General features: G+C 44.4%; 1 protein-coding gene across 1 annotated transcript in view; it reads right to left on the bottom strand.

Annotated features, from left to right (window-relative positions):
- Window positions 1-20,155, bottom strand: part of POLR3G (RNA polymerase III subunit G) — a 236,657-nt gene that overhangs the window by 165,217 nt on the left and 51,285 nt on the right. The window contains exon 3 of the mRNA XM_086962996.1: window positions 6,624-6,692. Coding sequence (XP_086819122.1) covers window positions 6,624-6,692 — 69 coding nt within the window. The remainder of the gene's footprint in view (window positions 1-6,623; window positions 6,693-20,155) is intronic.

Genomic DNA, 20,155 nt, shown 5'->3' with positions numbered 1-20,155 from the left:
TGTTACTGCCGCTGTGACGTGGCACCAAAAGTGTGTGCCATGTCTGTGACCCCCCCTTTTTACTGCATATCAGTCACCCCGAAGTTAGGCCCTAGCTAGCCCTATGTAGGTAAAAGATCGGACATAAACCTTAAGTGTGTGACATTTCCTGGTAGTGACAAACAGTCATTTTAGTTTCTCACTACTTAGGGGCTGCCCTCCCATAGGAATGCATTGGGGGGGTTCCCTGATAAGTGTTTCAGTGGTAATTCCTGATACGAGAGGCGCAGCATGGTCAAGTTTGGTATGTTTGGAATAGTGATAATAAATGCTACGCAATGGTGTGCGCACATTTATTTTAACTATTTTAGAAATGCCGCTTTTAAGAGTAGGCATTTCGGTGTGCTATGTGTCTGCCTGATGTGAATTGCATGTCTGGCTTTTGAGTGACAGGGGCTGGGAGGTGTGTGTGTGTGTGTGCGTGTGTGTGTGTAGCTCCAGGAGGGGCAGAGTGAGTCCGCACTAGGCTGAATGGGACATCTTCATTTGGAGTGATGAGAGGAGAAGTCCCTGGTCCATGAATAGGATTGTGCCTGCCCTGGTGAATGCTGGTTCCACCCTCATGTGGTGACGAGCCCCCACCTAACAATAGAGAAGAGGAGCCCTGTCAACAAAGTGCTCCAAATCCCCCCTTAACCAGTTGCATCTGGTTCCGCCAAAAGCCCTGTCCTGCAGACAAAGATTCTGTGTATTAATACTGGGGCTGTGACCCCATTAAAAGGGTGCTGTTACTGACTTGCTGGGGCTTGCTGCTGCTGGGGCCCAGGAGGAACCGCCATGTGGGCTTGCCTCCCTGCTGGAGGGCTCTGTGTGCTGGCCTCCCTAGGCCCCGCTATGCCCTTTGATACCTAAGGACTTTTTGTTGCCCTAACACCTTGTGAGCGCTATATTTAAATTGCCAGCAGAGGGGAGGAGCTGGTGTCGGTAGCGTGAGGTTGCGAGGGAATCCAGACGTGTGGGATTCCCCCTCCCTGTGCTACACTGGTAAAGCAGGAGCCCACCCTGCACATTAAGGAAAAAGCATGCCCACCCCGCATCTGCGTTTTATTTGGAAGTGGGTGCCCACCCCGCTTTATGTTTATTTTAGTCGCTGGTGCCCACCCCACATTTGTGCCTCCTTTGGAGCAGGTGTCCACCCCGCTTTTAGTGATAACTATCGTGGGTGCCCAGCCTGCATTCCTCCTAGCCTCTGCGGGTGCCCATCCCGCCTTGAGGATTTATTTGGTGAGCGGGTACCCACCCCACGTGTAAGAGGAGTTTGCCCCCCAGCCGCAAAGAAAGAATCAGCCGACCCGACCCGGTAGCCAGGCAGAGTCTGCATGACTCTGGGCTGGCCCAAAACAGGAAGAGGCTGGCGCAGCCACCAATGGCAGAGCAGCCAGCTGGCAGGGCATCAGAGTAAAGGTGGGGCTCCCGTAAAGCTGAGGGAAGCCCTGTAAGGGCTGCCACGAAGGAAGGGGAACCCCCGAGGAGTAGGGGTTCTCCTTAGCATGCCGCCCGAGAGCCAAGGAGAGAGAGTCCCCGAGGAGTGGGGGATCTCCTGAACATGCAGAGGAGACTGGGAGAAGTGAGGCCGCCTGTACTGGAGGAGTTCTGCCCAAAGAGAGCCCGGTGAGTAGGGCTTCTCGATGGTTGATGCCCCTGAGGCACTGCGAGTGCCAGTCTTTCTTTGTGCTTACAGTTGCACCGCAATTGCAGGCAGCTGCATCAAGGGGGCACTTTTGTTTCCTAAGAGTCCCAGAGTGGGGCTCAGATGGCACATGTATTGCCCGTGCCATTTTTCCCCAACGACAGGGGCACATTTGTTCTTAGAGCCCCAGGTGGGGGCCGGAGAGCACCAAGGTGCCTGTGACTGTCTTGTCTCTTCACAGCTGTGCCACACCAGTGCGGGCAGCTGCAACATTTAGCAGCTTTTTTGATAGAAGTCCCAGAGTGGGACAAGAGAGGCGCAGTGGTGCCAGGCCTTTTTGGTTATCCCCTGCTGCGCCACACCAGAACAGGCAGCTGCAACGATTGGGCACAGTTGTGCAGAGGGCACAGTGAGTGCTCATTCCCACGTTTTGCCTCACAGCTAAATGGCAATTAGCGGTAGCTGCAACGTTTAGGCCAGAGCATTTGGAGTAGTCCCAGTGGGGACCCAGGAGGCACAGTGGTGCCAGTGCAATGGCGCACTTTTGGGATTCTGCAGCACTGGCAGCCTCCCTGACATTTGGGACTTTGGGCATTTGAGCCCTCTGAGAAGGCCAGTTGGCCTGGGGGTCAGTTGTAGGTTAGTAGGACGCAGGGCCCTACTGTGATTTTTGTATGATGTGCCAAACGTGATTTATGCACCCTGATTTATGCCTCTAATGAGGTTTATGCTCATGAGGTTATTGCATAATGTGTTCATCCTGGTGAGGCCTAATGCGTAGTGTGTTTATGCTAAAGAGGTTGTCTAAAGCTAATGTGGTTATGTCTAATGTCATGCTATGATATTTTAGGAGGGTGTGTAATGAGAATATGATCATACTTAAGTCATTATGGTACCAGTAGTTACTGGTTGTGTTTTACATTTACTTACCTGTTCTGCTGACTGTGGCCCAATTGGCCTGGTCCTGTATAAAATCCCCTGTGAATATTGCCTAGTGCCAGTTGGCACAGTGTAAATGTGTGATTAGGTTTCTAAGGTGTTTATGATAATACAAATTCTATTTCTATTATAACCTTGTGTGGAGTTTCTTTTGAGGTGTGCCTACTGTGTTGCTGCTGTGTGTGTGTGTTGAGCAAACGCTTTACACATTGCCTCTGGAATAAGCCTGACTGCTCGTGCCAAGCTACCAAGGAGGTGAGCAGGAGTTATCTTCAGTGTGTAACTCCCTTGCCCTGACTAGAGTGGTGGTTTCTGCCTGGCCTTGGCGCAAGCCTTAACCAACCAGAAATCCCATTTCTAACAGAAACCAAACTCTGAGTGTGATCGCCTGAACCTTGGCATGCAAGACTTGAAAATGCAGTATAATTATAGCCTTACTCCCATCTCAACACCACGTGGAATCCACAAAGCTATCTTCAACGTTTTTTTTTCTCAAAGCGGAAGGAGTCCTAGTCAAATTAAAGTGGTACTGCTACAAATAGGGCAAAGAGACTAGGAAGGCTACTGGCAGCTCCACTCAAAAACAGAGATGCATAGATGCCCAAAGCCATTGCTCTAGTATGTGAGCAAAACCTACTTACTCACCTTACTGATGATGCATAAACATTCACTTTCCAATGAAAAGCCCTTCATGTTTTGGAGACTTCCCAAACAGTGGACTTTGAAGAAGCATTTGTTCACTGCTTAGGCATAAGTAGCCTGTCCCTGGATACTAGAGTTATATTGGAGGATGAGAGAATAATGGAATAGATATACAATCTCCTATCTCTCTACATGTAGGTTCCTGGTGGGAATAGAATAGAAAACTAAGGCCTTGGGGCTCCTCAGACGGATATCTATCAAAGCTACTATTTCACATAGCCCAAACGAAGGGAACGAACCCCTTAACTGCTCCAGTTAATCAATGTTGTCAAAACTCTGGCCACAGCGCACAGTCTTGCCATCACTGATTCACACCTCAAGTTGGCTTTGTTCCAGGATGATCATCATGGAACTATTTGGGAGCCCTGTTGACTAGGGTCAAGTGCTAGAAAAGTTTCAACACTCCAGCCACCATTTTATTTTGTGATGTTACTAGCAACCAGCAACACAGTTTTAACAAACGGCCACTGATATCAGGCACAGCTTATTCCCCGATGCCTCTGACCACACATAGCCACTACATGACCCCGAAGGCCATAGTTCATGGGATGAGTCATGGGAAAATGCCAGGTGAGACAAAATAAGTTAGCCACAAGCTATGAGGCGAAGATCTTCTCCCAGCATGTGTCATCAAATTGTCCATCTAGAATTGCAAAAATGGAAATGGAAATTCATGCATAAAATATTAGCAATCGAAACTGTGCCAGATCAGAAAGGGTCAAAATTGGAGAGATCTATAAAGATTTAAATGCAGCATTACCAGATGATTTAGATAAACATGCATGTAATTGGCAAAACAAAATAGCTATTACAGAGTAACAAGCTCGTAAAGCATTGGAACTGTCCAGCTCTATTTTAATGTCCACCAAGCTACAAGCCCAATTCTACAAAACCTTTTTCCAACTCTATTACACCCCTGAAAGATATCTAAATGGAGCATGGGCAAAGGTACACTTTGCCCTAGATGTACTATGCCCAAGGCTGATTTGATACATATGCTGGCCACATGCCACACTTTAGACACTATAAAACGAGAAATCTCTACTTTTCTATCTGGAATTTTAGAGACTAGTATAGAGATTACCACAGCAGAAATATTAATAGGGGTGGATAGGGCTACTAGACCCAACGCCATGCAGGGACTCATTTATCTCGATGGCTGTACTAAGAATTTGTTTGACATCAGCCTGGCTGGATCAATATCCACCTACATTTCAACAATGGCGGACACGCTTCTTAGCTACATACAACCTCGAAATAGCTATTTATAGTCGCCAGGGCCTGAAGAAGAAAAAAAAGGGACTAGAAATTTGGGACCCGGACAGACTAGGAGTAGGGAGACCGGATTAGTTATGAAATTAAGAAATAGTAATGATATGCAATTACTAAAATGGAGATGTCCTCGGATCCTCTTTTCTTGTTTTCTTTTGTGTTTTTTGTTCTTCCTATCCTTTGGTTTTCGATTAGACTTATTTAGTATTATATTATTTGTGACAATACAAAGATGTTTGCTTTTTGTAAGTATAGAATGTTGCCTGTATCGGGGGGCCCTTAGGGGTGGGGAGGGTGGGTCAATATAACCACTGTAAATTTCTATAAAGAATTGTTTTTAAAAAAAGGAAAAAGATTTAACAAAGAAGAAGAGAAGAACCTGTACTGCCTTTAACCACATGGCTGCTGCAGGGATTTTTGCCCTGTGCTGCAAAATGCCATTTTGCTGTTTCCATGACGAGCTCAGCTCGTCATCAGCACACAACACCCGTGGGTGATGACGAGCTGAGCTCGTCATCAGCAGCGAAAGGGTTAAGAAGAACCTATGTTTATCCTCTCATAGTTCTGTGGAAACTTACCACTTCCTAATAAACAAGCCAAAATTGATAAACTTAAAAAAAAAGGAAATTCAAGCATACAGAATTTTGTGTTGTGATTTAGAAATGATTTTAAATAATTAACTTTGTGTGGGTGCAACACTATTTGACTTGATTACATTGTGGAAGCAAATGAATGTCTAAACTGGGTAAGTACTTATCTCGGTGTTTGTAGATGATTTTGTCTTTTAGTAGTCTGGGCTTTGGTTTTTCCATTTTAGGAGGAGCAATTTTTCATGTGGAACCTGAATGATCTGAAATGTTGATCTATATGTCTGGTACAAAAATTCTATCCTCCAACTATTGAGTCCACTGATATCTTAAAACCGCTTGTCAAACAAGCAGCTGTCATAAGGCTTTTTGTACTTTATCTTATGGAAAGGACAAGGGTTAGGATACTAGTTATGTACCTTTTGTTTCATGTAAATATGAAATTAAGGTCTATATATAATTATTTTGATGAGCATGAAGAAATATTTAATTGTGAGGTTCTAATTGTGGAAAGCAGTGGTTTCTTTAAATACATATTTTATTATCGAGGCCATGTTTTAAATAGGACTACCTATCTTGGTACATCATTATGAAATGTCCTCGCATGGTTGTTTTAGTAAATCTTTGTTTTGACACAATAGTATTTCACTTTCGCATACACTTTCCTGTAAAAGACAAACTAAACCAAGATAGATTGTTCTTGTGTGGCGGCGAGTCCACTAGAATGACCAATTTCTACTTGAGGTTAAACTGTCCACAGTCCTAACATAGGGAACCGGTGGACAAGTCATGGAGAAACATAATGCACTCACCAAATGATGTGCCATTTCACATGCTTTCGCCTTCAATATGGAGAAGCAACCAAACTAGGAAACAAAACACTTAAAACAATTCAGTATACCCATGAGGCGGGTGCGCGCCTGCTTTGATGAACTTCATAGCATTAGGAGTCTCTAATGATTGGACCAAGGCAAGAAACCAGTGTACGGGTCACTGACTTCTAACACAACTTAAACTAAACGGATTATACAACACTCCTCCACCAAACACACATACAGTTTCCACTGCTTACTAAAACGTCAAGTCATAAAAATAAGTCTGCATAAACAGAACACATTGCTGATCAAGAAAGGCATCTTGCGATACCTTAGTCAGTTATGCCCATTTGTTTTCATTTCCAATTAACAAGACACATTATTGAAAGACAACTGAGAAAATAACCCATAACAGGCACTACTCCTAACCCAAGTATAGTTCCTGAATGCATTACTTAGGAAAGAAGAGTTGAACTAGTGTACCGTTAGAAACTCCGCACATAAATCAGATATGTTTTTTCTTAATAATTATTAAAGGCAAGTTACCGCAAAACGGTTGAGTGATTTACTCTACTGAATCCCCAAATAGTTCTTTAGCACTTACAGCTATTTGGTATACACCTGGCATTTTTAATTTACCTGGGGTCCACTGCGCGTTCAGTTCTTTGGCTTTCTCCAGGCTGTATTTAGTGCTATATCTTTCAATTCCTAAAAACAAAAACCACTCCTGTGAGAACACTTCATATATTGTACAGTAAATCAGAGCATGTGTCTATTTGAAGTTATCAAGTATGATACATACATGTGCCTTCCTATAGGATGTGCCAGGTGTAAAGTATGCATAAAGAGCAATTGATGGACGGAATGCTGAATAATGTCAAACATTCACCCCCAGTACAGAGATCTGGGCCTAAATTCATAGCTTTTTTGCATAGCATGCCGTTCCAGTTTAGACACATCCATATGCAAATCCGTATTGAATCAGACTTTGAAACCAGTCCCAGGATGCTTGTTTCCGTTCCAGGGAGGACGTGGCTTGGCAGTTCGGGCTGGACTGTTCCCTTGAGGAACAAGGTCAAGACGGATTTGCATATTGCTGGATCCAAACTGGGGTGAAGCAAAATAAGAATGATTAAACCCAGATCTGTGACTGGGGGTGAGTGTTTGGAAAGTTTTGACACTCTATTCAGCATTGTATTTTGTAATACTATGCTATGCGTAATGTCTGATCACAAGCTATCTTAATGCAGTTTAAAAACCTGGGTCAGAAATTTCTTAAAATGCGTTACAGTAACTGAAGAAAGCTGAAATTGAAGAAAGCTAATGGAATACAGGCATTCTACAACAGTGGACAGGCACTTGTAGTCAGTCAGGCTGTTTTAATCCAGTTAGAGTGGGCGTGACAAACAGAGACTAACCAATGGGAACTAATGGGAAGAAAATGTGCTGTCGATTAATAATAAGGTGAATTGCAATAAAGCAAAGACATGCAACTCAATCAACTCCAGAATGAAGCAAATTATAGAGAAGGGTTTTACTATTTCCACTCCAGCACAATTAATTTTTAATTTTTTTACATTATGTTTTTTGCCACTAATATCTGCAGAGATAAAGCTGAAGAAACTTTTGTGAAGTCTGAAACTTCATTTTATGTGCATCGTTTTTGTATTTTTTTTTTTGCTAAAGTGATGCACAAAGCTTGAGTTGGTCTACCAGCTATTCGAATGATGGGGTGGAGTTACATATTGATTACAGCAGGCACATTGAAGCAGTATTTAAATGGGTTATTCTTCTGGGTTTTCCGCTGGAACACCCATCTTGCTAGATCAGGAAAAATCCTGGGCACTGTCAGTTGTAGGGGTAAATCAGCAATCTAAAAGGGTCAGGTAGAATTAGATGTCATCCTAGGTAAGTTGCATATGCCCTCTCCATGTTGGAGAAAGCTATATTGCAAAGCCTTGAGGAGGCCCCAATTGAACTTTAATGAGCAGGCCAAGTATATTGGCAGGAAACATTTTCTATTCTTAAACATGTGATATGTGATGAGTCAGTAAAGTTCCATGGTGAGAAGTTCCAGTTACTCAACAAATATGAAAGATATTTAGAAAAGATTGACAGTGTTGCCTAGTAAACGGTAAGTCTGAAGAGGTGAGTAGATGACGCTTTGGTCCTTTGTTAAACTTGTGGTAATCGGATTCCAGTCTCAAATGCAAGAGGAGTCTTGAGCATGATAATTCTGCCTCCCAGTCTCTTTCAATTTCGAGGCTGTACAGCAAATTATGTTTTCAGAGGCCAAACTCAGATGTTGTTGCTCTCTACGTAAGCCAACAGTTAAATGCTTCACACAGATTCCAAAAGCACATGTAACACAAGGCAGAAGTGAGATAGGTTTATAGTTGGATAAGATTTTAGAACTAGAATTCTGTTTTTACGGGAAAGGCAGAATTATGGCCTGCTTAAGGTTGTCAGGAATATTCCAGTGGATAAAGGTATTGTGATCTTAGCAAGGAGGAGAAAACCTCCTGTAACCCAAAACTCTGAGGTAACAATACTGGATAGTGTATGTGCTATAGCCAGACACCGAGTGAAAGAGTGACTGTATTGGTACATTACATGGAGGACCCTGCATTCCATTTTGGGAAGCCCAGGCCTGTCTGGTAAAGACATGAAGAGTAGTATGTATTGCTGCATTACTGTGAGCTGGCTAGGATACACTAGAAGAAGGCATAGCAAGACTCCCCTTGTACACTTCACTTCAAAAGGGTGTTTTTTGGGTCACAAGGAAAGGACCTTGACACATCTCAGGGAGTACATGGGGCTGATAAGGGCATTCTAAAGTGTACTGCTGGGAGCCAGAGATTAACCTTTAGAGGCACATATCACTATGGCTGAAATGCAGGTGTGAATTCTTCCATGGCCCGTTTTTTTGGAACTATCAGCTTCGGAGTATCTCCTGCTGTGGCAGGCTGCTTTTCAAGAGGAAAAGGAGAGAGAAAAGAAAAGTGTAAACCTCAAAAAAAGGAGAACCCCAACATAAATATTTAACGACCCAGAACCTAAACCCCATTTGTTGTATGAAAATGGACTCTAAGAAGGGGAAGCAGAGACACCAAAGCGGATGTGACGTAATACACCCTTTGACCTTAATTACGTAATTACTTTATATTTTTGTTTAAATTGTTTATACTTTTAATCATAGCAGATAAGATACCAGGTTTTGGTGGGCGCCTGGCAGTAATCAGGACTTTTGCCTCCTAAGTCTCTGTATATAAACGTTTGTTCTTCGCCGTGTTGGTAGACATACATTTCTAGTAGATCTAGGGGGCGGTCTTCTATGAGGCACAATTGTTTCAGACAATGTAGGTGTAATCTCCATTGGTGTAGGCAGATCATTGGTGGTATACCCCTGATGCTCTACATCAGCCACATTGTGATCAACATAGCCCTCAGTAATGTTTTCTTCCATATCTGTATACAAGGTTAAACATTTATTACATACAATGCTATGTTCTTTGAATGGCACATAAGTATGTACAAGCAAAAGCATGCTAACTTTTTCGGGTATCATGGTGCTAAAGATTAATGTTATTCCAAACTGAAAAGGAATTTTCTTATAATCCAATAGGAAACTATACAATCCTTTTATATTCATAAAAGCTGCAGGACTTCTATTGCACTATAAATCCACTGATACAATTTTGGAAACTACTAAATGTAAATTAATTTACATGTGAAATGCGCGCAACTCAAACGTAATCGGTTTAGACATAATTCCATGACAGTTATAATAAACATATTTAAAGTTTAAAATGTGACTTATTGTAAAAAACATTTTCCAAACTAAGAGGTGTTCACATTTGTAAGGCCTAATACAGACTCAGTAGTCCGGGTGCTCGCGATGGCCTTGTTCATGGCTGTGTAGAAGGCCCCCCTTTCGTGCCGGCAACTTCCCTTTATCATACTTGCCAGATTCTCCATTCGTGAGTGAAAGTTGTACCACCTTTTATGAACTTCAGGAATACTGCTCGTTGGTACCCCCACAGCATTAATCTGTTCTTGAATATGGCTCCATGCCCATTTTTTTTTAGTGAATTCATGTATGGTTAGGGAGCCTCTTCTAAAAAACGGATTACTATTTATTAAACGCTCCTCCAGCAGTATAGCCATTTAACCATCAGAAAACGTCTGTTTTCTCTTTCTAGAAGAGTCCTTCCCTGTCCTTCCTGTCTTGACATTTCACCAGTAAGCGGAGAGTCCTAACAGGGCCTTGTTTACTTATGTTTCTGAAAGGCAGTGCTGCAATGTAATCTGACTGTGATGCCATAGGTGTGGCTGGATGAAGTTTGCAATTTGCGGACCCTGAACGACTTGCTTTTTGCAATTCGGTATTTTAGTAAAATGATTACTAAATAAACGCTATTTGGAACACAGTATATTTCAATTACGGATTCGAAAAATGTGATTTTTTTTAAAGAATCACAAATTACCATTCGGTAAATCATATAACAGTACAAACGGCCCCGTGTGCAAAATATGCCTCATCTAGAAATTATACTTATCAAGTAATCATGTACTCAATGAAAAGTACAATTATTATTTAACCAGAAAATGATGTAACTGATGTGCGACCCATCAAGAATTAGAACCACAATGTATATCATTTAAGCACCAAGGCCCTGGTTAGAGCGGAGATGGATAACTCCGATCCCTGCAAAAACTTCTATTTACATAGGGATCGGAATGATACACTTTGCAAAATGTATCACAATCACACATCAGTACAAAAAAAGTCTTCATCCACGCAATGCTATCCAGGTACGCATTACCAGCTGAATCCCGCCATATATACACTGGTGGAAAATGCTTGGTAAATACCAGCATATATGGATTTTGCTGTAGAAAACACTAACATCTTCATATTATACCCCACTTTGAACAACCTTTTACTTTGAAGCAATCATTGAAACTGATGAATTCTGAACCAAGCAGTCCAGGATGTCACATGGTGCAATATTTATTTGGGGCTCTCATAATCAAACAGACAGTGTAACCACTAGGCGTATCCTTAAATCACCATCTACCGTAGCCATTAAGCATCCTGTGCAAATATCAAAATATGCATCAAACCACCAACAATTTACCTATGGCTATATAAATGTCAACCTGGAGTAAAAAGGTACCCCCAGGATGATTTTTTAGTTCATGCAGAAACCCCTTTAACAGTTTGAGTAGTAGGTTTGCTATTGAGACTATCATCTGCAGCCACATAAAGTCACTATTATAGACCATTTTATACTTCAGTGTTACTTGAACAATTTATAGTAGCTCACTGAAGTGCACCTAAGTCCCAGTACTGATCATGTGCAGGGGAACACAACTTTAGTGTCTCGCTTGGTGGATGGAGAGTCTGTTCTCGCTGGCCAACCTTGGGCACCATCAGTTTGCAAAAATAATTGATAGCTTTAATGTGCAGGACTTCCTTTGCTATACAAAGGGTTTGACTAGAATCGATTGGAGGGATATCAAAATATTAGATATATGACCCATGCTCTACTGTGCTACGATGAGTCGTCAGCTCAATTAAAATCCATTGGAGCTTGGTAGACAAGAAACGGAGATTTAGGACTTTTGAGAACAGTTGCTGAAGGTCCCTTGGAGGATGTGGAAATAATCCATTCTGGGCAGCAGAGTTTCAGTCTCTGAGCATTAGAGGCAGACCCAGTTGTAGAAGAAATAGTTGTGGGACAACCGGTTTTTTGGAAACCAGCTAGTCCAAGGCAGACATGTATCAGAGTATCATCTGTGAACATGTGGAAACCAAGATTGTGGCAAGTGATTCTGGTGATCAGTAGAAGCATTTATGCATGCACGACAGTCAGAAACAGTGCCCAGCCCTGTGAGATTCTGCAGGATATAGTAGCAGACCCCGAGTGCTAGACAGCCAACCTGAAGTGGAACAGAAAGGTTCTGTTGTCCTGAAAGGAGGTGAACCAATGCAGGACTGTTCCGGATATTCAAAAGCTTGAAAAGAGTCAGCTGAACAGTACTATGTATTAAATAAAGTTGAAAGCTGCAGAGATGACCAGGATTAGAAAGTAGAACTGGCCCTGATTTCGAGAAGTATGCAGCTCTTTCCTGAATGTAATGAAGATGATCCCCATCAGTATAATGTGAAGAATAATGACTGTATTTGCTGAAGAGGGTGCTCTGCTCCAAGTGGGCAGCGTTTTGTGCATTACAACCATTTAAAGAATAGCTGTTAATTTGGCGAGACAGTCAGTAGCTATCAAGCGGGTAATATCAGCATGCATACGTTGGTAGGGGAGGTACACTCTCTTAATCAAGTGAAACAATGAATAACTTTTAATATCGAGTATAAAAAGGTAGGCTGTGCATGTATGATTATCCTGGCACTGCAAATTTTGCTAGGTGGGGTGCTGGGTTTTTAGAAAGATTTTGTTGGTTAGGAATTTCACTTACCATACTTGGAATATATTTGCAGTAAATGCAAACTGGGGAGAGGATAATGCATGAGTGGAAGATGGTGATGACAAGGGTATCGGAAATTAGGTGAGATCTGGTGAGCAGGGCCAATGCTAAGATATTGGTGGCTGAAAGATGAGGGCATTCATGAAAGTGCTGGTCGTGGGAGCTCAGTAGTTGAAGTGACCTGCCTAGACTGGAACAAAATGGGCAGTGGAATGTGAGTGTGGGTGAGACTGAGGAATGCTGGGAAATAGGAAGAGGTTTTTCTGAAGGTCATCAGGTTCTAGGTTGATACTTTTATTATGTTGCCATCTTCGGTACATTAATGGTCGATACTGAACAAATTCAATAAGTCGGTTAAGTGCATGCCCTCCCCTTTAATTGTATAGGTGTAGGTGTAGGTGCAGGATGTGGGGTATTCACTGTGAACGGGAGTACATGCATGATTGGTTTTCTAGAGTGAAGTGCAAGTCAGGTTTTGGAATTCGTCATTTGGTTCTCTGTTGTAAGGGTCTGTTATAAAGATTTGTGGGCTTTCGGAGAGTATGTTGCTTTCAGGTTAATTGTTCCACTCTGCTGTAATCACACCAAGATGTAGGACAAGGCAAATTACACTGAATGGCAAAAATGTTGAAAGTTTTATGGGCCCCTCATTATAATGGCAATTTCATTGAGCTCATTCGGAAAGAGGAAGTTAAAAAGGGTGTCATCTGGCCATGAAAAGTAAAGGAAGGGGAACAGTATTGGTTAAAAGATTAAGTCGGGGGCTCTAGAGGGCGCACAAGCAAGATGGCCGCAATTGCATGAGGCTCTTGCAGCCCAGGGCACACATCCATAACTGTCCTCCTCAAATGCCACATTGGAGAACTTGAAAAGTGCAGCAGCGGGATCGGAAACCTGTCGCTACAGTCTGCAGAAAGAGATACTGAAGAAACAGGCTGGAGCACCGAGAAGTCTGCACTGCTACTTCCACAAGATGGCGGCCAAGCGCACTGCATAACGGGCAACCCGCAGGAGAGAAGACTGAGACCCCTGCGTAGGTTGGCAGAGAGCTACAGCATCTCGCTACAGAAACTGTAAGCCCAGGCTAATCACAAGGCCCCAGCCTCAGCAGCGAGACACAGAGGACGGTACGCCAGGGCGAGACACCACCATACCTCACGGGCCCTCGCTCTGCCGGGGCCCGGACTCAGCTGCAGTCTCCACCTGAAAGCCTGCAGCTGCCACCATAGCCTTCATTGACCGTAGCCGCCACGAGCCATCGCCTGCGCCATGGCCGCGAACACAGCCCAGCACGCTGGTGAGTGTGAACTTCCCTGCATTGATACGTGCCACTGGCGAAGGGCCGTTTCTTCTGCTCCCGATTCTCTCTGCGACTACAACCTGACTGCTGCATTGCGAAAACCCGAATCCAGGCGCTGCGGGCTATAAGACCTTGCCACAAGTCCCGTGGGGCTCCCAGTCCAGGGTACGGCTCGCGCTGCATTGACGGGCCCCCATCCCCTGCTCAGACCTTCTCCTTGAGGTGGACATGCCACGGCTGTGCTGAGAACACTTATTGCACACCACCACGGACCTTGTTCTTCACAGCAGTCACTAGATATCAACCCCCTCCAAGCACCACAAACCACTGCTGCCTAGCAGCAGAACGCTCAAGGACACACTAATCGGGAAAGGTGGCCGTGGAGCTGGACAGGCTGCTGAGGCGGAAATCCTTGAGAGCCATCCACGACCCTGCGCCTTAAGCACTCTGAAATTTGCCATTGTTTCATTAAGCTGTACGTCGCTCAGCTGCTCTCCCGCCATATAACCTGCACCACTCAAATTGTCTGTGACAACCAGTGGAAAATACTTCCATGCGGGTTGCACCACGGGGAAGACGGATGGGAAACAAACAAAAATCACATTTGAGGTTCGCACATCGTCCAGGATGAAAATGGAGACGGGCCCAACACTGCAGAGGCCCCTACATCCACTGAAGACCTGAAGGCCCAGCTCCTCACTATGAAATCGAACCTAACTTCAATTGAGACCAAGATGGACTCCATATGCAAGCGGCTAGACGTTGTACAAATAAGCTCACCCAACATGAATAGCATTTCAAAGACACCGAGCAACGCATCTCAGATATAGAAGACACTTCCACAGCCAACACAACAAAGTTGCGAAACATGGAAAAGTCCTAAAGGAGATAGCTGCCAAGAATGAGGACTTGGAATCTAGATCACGGAGGAACAACCTCAGAATTCTCGTTGTACCGGAGTCCACTAACACAGACAAAATGGAGGAATATGTTGAACGCCTACTAACTACACTGTTTGGCAGAGAAGCATTCTCCGCAATGCTAATAGTGACAAGAGCTTACCGCTCGCTGGCCACTCGACCTCCACCAGGAACCCTTCCAAGACCTATCATCGCAAAAATTTAAACTACCCGGACCGCAACACTGAATTACGCCTAGCAAGAGAGAAACAGAAGCATCTATTCGAAGGTACAGAAATAGCCATATACCCGAACTTCACCATGGGGTTCCAGGAGGCCCGCAGAAAGTTTCTCCCAGTCAAGAAAAGATTCCAACAGGCGAATATCACATACGCCATGCTGTCCCTGGAGTGCTTGAAAGTCACATACCGGGAAAAACAACATTTTGTTTACCAACCCACAACACGTCAATGACTTTTTGAAATCCCTACCCAAGAGACCCTCAGACCGAGGATCTCCATCTAGCCCAACCACCTACAGCACTGCCTTTTCAGACATAGAATAATAGCCATTCTGCAAGAAGTCTGCCAACCACCGGAGAACGCCATTGGGTAAAGATGTCGTGGAGCACACGCTTTGTTCACTAAACTCCACAGCTCACAAATTGCATCAACCCCTTCATGGACACTGCATGAGAAATGTGTCCCACTTCCCATCCGGTAGCACAAAATTCGAACACTCGGCAATGAGGGACTTTATACTTTTCCGGGAGCACCCTCGCACTAGAGAGGGGACCCTGTGTCGCCCTTTGGCCTCTATCCAACAGGAAATCCCTGGACCGATTCGGTCTTTCCTCATTACAGGTGTTACCCTATGCTCCCCTGTTGGGAGTTTTGGTGTTGGAAGGGGAGGGAGGGCCACATGACACAGCAGGATTGGGCTGAAGATGTGGGAAGAGGGAGGGAAGTTAGTTTTACCCCACTGAATGACAACCTAGCGAATACACGCCAGACACACGTTATTTGTTCACACGACATGACCACGACACTCGACACACTGTTTACAATATGCAATGGGGATGACCAGCCATAGCCCCTCCCCGGTTGTAATATCCTCACATGGAACGTACGCGGCCTGGGCAACCCCGTAAACGCAGACCTATCTTAGCACATCTAGACAGACATATTATACACTGTCCTATGTTACAAGAGACGCACCTCGACCCCGCTGTCACTCCCAAGTTTGCAGCTCGATGAACGGCACATCCCGGCTTCTCCTCGTATTCCACGTATGCACGGGGCACTACCATACTGATCAAACACAGCCTCCCCTACACTGCCATTGGCTCACTCGCAGACCCTCTGGGGTGCTACTGCATCTTATGGGGATGGTTGGCCTCCCAATCAACAACGTTTATCAGCTGTTACGGCCCCAACACAATCAACCATGATTTTTTTCATATCCTATGGGGGAAGATCCTAGATATTGGCTCTGCTCAGGTGATATGGGGCTGGGATTTCAACGTCACACTTGACCCGTCTGTCGACGGCTCACACCCGCTGCCACACCACTACTCACATGCCCCAACGTAATCTGAAAGATATGATTATAAATCACAGGCTGATCAACGACTGGCGCAGTCTCCACCCTAACGGAAGGGAAGGGACATGCCATTCCACAGTACACTCCTCATGGTCCCGCATTGATGGTTGGATCCTATCCACGGGATTGAAACGATGGCTAACGCAGGCAACCCACTCGCAGTGCACTTATTTCGACCACTTTCCTGTGCTGATATCCCTTACTCCCCCCTACGAAAACTCCCCATACAGGTCTTGGCAATTGCCCACGCACACATTGCTGGACCCAATCTTTAAGTGAGTCGGAACAGGAAATAGAGGATTTCTTCCCGCGCAATCTACACTCAGTATCACAATACTCCACGGTGTGGGAGGCTTTTAAAGTCACAGTCCGTGGCATCTGTATTGTCAAAGGCGATGGGATACTAAAGGATATTGACAACACACTTTACAAATTGGAAAAAGATTTAAAAACGCCTTGACGGTCAAATGCAAAGGTGCCCAACCCAGAACTACAGGCGCAGATGAGACATGGATACTGAATATCGAGAAACCACAAAAAGAGAGTGCAAATTCAGGGGGAAATACTACCAAGCGCAGCAATACAAGGAGGGCGAAAGGCAAGGGAAAGCGTTTGCAGCAATAATCCACCCACCCAGATTCTCAAATACCGTACTTCAAATAACTAACGAGGAGGATTGCCTCCATAAAAGCTCCTCAGACATCGCAGCCACATTTCACAAATTCTATAGCACATTATACAAATCCCACAGAATGCAACCATTAGACTATGGCCCTTTCTTTGAATACATTGCCATAGGTTGGTTAAGCGACGCTCACAGAGAGTTTCTCCTCGCAGACTTTGAGGATAACTAAATAAGCATCGAGATAACGCATCTACAATCTGGCCGGGCCCCTGGCCCAAACAGGCTTACGCCGAAATCTACAAAACATTCAGCACAACCCTCATCCCAATTCTCAGGTAGGTATGTGAAGAGGCTAGAGAAACAGGGATCCTCCCTCAGACAACGCGTGAATCACTTATTGTTTCCCCCTCCTAAAACCCGTCAAGCTAGTGACCCAATGCAACTCGTACAGGCCACTTGCTCTCATTAATGTTGACGCTAAAACACTGGCCAAAATAGCGAATCGCATCAGCCCCCTCATGACTGCCATAGTACTCCTGGACCAATCTGGTTTTGTCCCTGGCAGAGGGATGTCACATAACCTCCAAACCCTATTTGCGATCTTACAGGACACTCGCCCAGATATAAACGCGGTGGCTGTCTTTCTAGATGCGACCAACGCCTTTGATTCCCTGGAGTGGGACTATCTGGCCTTTGTGCTTAAATGGATGGGCTTACCCATACCCTTTCTGGCTTGGATTCAATTGCTCTATACGGACTAACAGGGCAGCATACTCCTCAATGGCACCCGTTCTCCCGCTTTTACCATTGCTATAGGCACTAGACAGGGGAACCTCTGTCCCCCCTCCTCTTTGCCCTTGCAATAGAACCCCTGGCAGATAAAATATGCCAGTTCAACATAAATTGGTTCTGTCGGGTGCAAACAACAATTACTTTGCTAAAAATATAACTTCTTATAACATTTACGAACCAAAAACAAAATTCAGACCCCCTCTGAAAAAGAAAACAATTAAGTAGCTTCTTACAATCAATGACAAGAAGACTTGTGTGTGACTCAATGTTCTCTTTATATGGTCACACTTTAGAAAAAAAAAATTGTTTTGAATTTGTATAAACGTGACTGTCAATATCTACAATATAGTGCAAAACACAGTGAAGACAGTGAATGGTGATCATGTGACACAGACGATATGTACAAGGTTAATAAATTCACAAACAATCTATACATATATACATAAAAATAGAAATTCTTGTCTTTGCAAAGGCCAAACCACTAACAAACTTCCTAAACCCTTCTAAATTTCTTTTGAGTCGATGGGGTTCTGGAGTTATGGGGCCAATAGAAGATGTCGACGTTTCGACCCTGTTAAGCGCCAACTTGTTGGTCGCAGCGGGTCTTTCTCAAGACGGAAATTGCACGACAGTCCTCGGTGTCAAATACACAGATGCCACTTGGATTCGTGGTGAATTACAATCCTCTAATCGACTGTATCTGCACGCTACGGAGTTATCCTTCCGTGGGTGCGACTTCTCATTGAATCACCGCTTGTCGGGCTGATTTCGTGCCGTCATACATTCTTCATCAATGAAAAAGTTAAAGTTAACCCGGCTCAATTCTCCAAGCCCAAAGTCTGGAAAAGAGACACGAAAAAACTCAATCCAGGCTCTTTGCCCCCTAACAGCTGCAATCTCCTACTCCCTCCGACAGGCGATACGGATGTTCAAACCCTGACTGACCACTATCTCAACGCTATGACCTCGATAATTAATGAGGCTGCACCTATGCAGCTAAAAAGAGTCTCTACTAAAATCTCCAATCCATGATACGACGGGAGTCTCAATGAGGATAGACGAGACATGCGATTGGCAGAGCGTATCTGGAGATCCGATCCCTCTGCAATGCACCTAAAAGATCTGAAAAGAGAAACGCCTACTTCAGGAAAATAAAACGCTCAAAATCAAACTTCTTCAGTCTCCAGCTCGACCAAGCAAAAAAACGCCCGAGAAAACTGTTTGAGCTAATCAGATCACAATCCAAGGATCAACCCCAACCACTCAACACTGTGCGTGAAGCACCCTCCTGTGAAGACTTCGCTGCTTTCTTTATCCAAAAAACCGACAACATAAAAAGCGATCTCCTCATTGACGCAAGCCTCTACTCCAAACCCCAGTGCCCAGCACCCACTGAAACAAAAAACAATGCTACATGGTCGACCTTTGGCACATACTCGGAAGAAGAAATTGGCAAACTGCTCAGCACCCTGAAACCATCCAATCACCCCACGGACCCCCTTCCTGCTACCGCAGTAAAAGACTTTACCCCTTTGCTTCTCCCTCTCTGGACTAACATTATCAACAGCTCTCTTCAACAAGGAAGCATACCTGACTCCCTCAAAGTTGGTCAAGTCACACCTCTATTAAAGAAACCTACAGCCGACCCCTCTGATCTCAACAATTACCGTCCCATTACCAATATTCCCACTCTCGCCAAACTGCTGGAAAAATGCGCACAACTACAATTGACTAAACACATTGAACAATTTGATCTCCTCAACCCCCACCAGTCAGGCTTCCGAGCAGGACACAGTACAGAAACGGCAATGACTCACATAATTGACGACGCACTTCAAATGCTAGACCAAAACGACACCTGCCTCCTCATCCTTCTTGATCTCTCATCAGCATTCGACACCTTTAAACATGAGAATTTACTAGAACTACTAAACACAAGAATGGGTTTATCTGGAACTGTTCTCAAGTGGTTCACTTCCTTTCTTCATAACAGATCGCAGAAATTCAAGAGCAACAACCTGATGTCCTCGCCAATACCTGTAACGCTAGGCGTCCCTCAAGGATCCTCTCTATCACCAACTCTGTTCAACCTAGTCATGGAACCTCTCACCACCTTGCTACAAGCATCCAATGTACACTTTCACATGTACGCTGATGACACCCAACTTTATCTCAAATTACAATCCCCCAATGACATCTTGCTCCTGAACGCAACGATCAGATGCACCCAATCCTGGCTTGCCGATAATCACCTCAAACTCAATGCCCTGAAAACAGAGTTCCTTCTAATCTCACCTCCAGCGAAGATCTCCACCACTCAAGTTTGGCTTAAACACCTAACCGCACTCAATGTCCAACCCACCATCGTGGACTCAGCAAAATCTTTAGGCATAACACTAGACACCAATCTCAACATGCAGCAACATATCAGCAAGGCAACAAAAGGTGCGAACTTCCAGATCAA

The sequence above is a fragment of the Lissotriton vulgaris genome, chromosome 3_1 (assembly GCF_964263255.1).
Source record: "Lissotriton vulgaris chromosome 3_1, aLisVul1.2, whole genome shotgun sequence".
Lineage (NCBI taxonomy): Eukaryota > Metazoa > Chordata > Amphibia > Caudata > Salamandridae > Lissotriton > Lissotriton vulgaris.
Note: the sequence above shows the minus strand (reverse complement) of the source record. Positions and strands in the feature narration are given on the sequence as shown.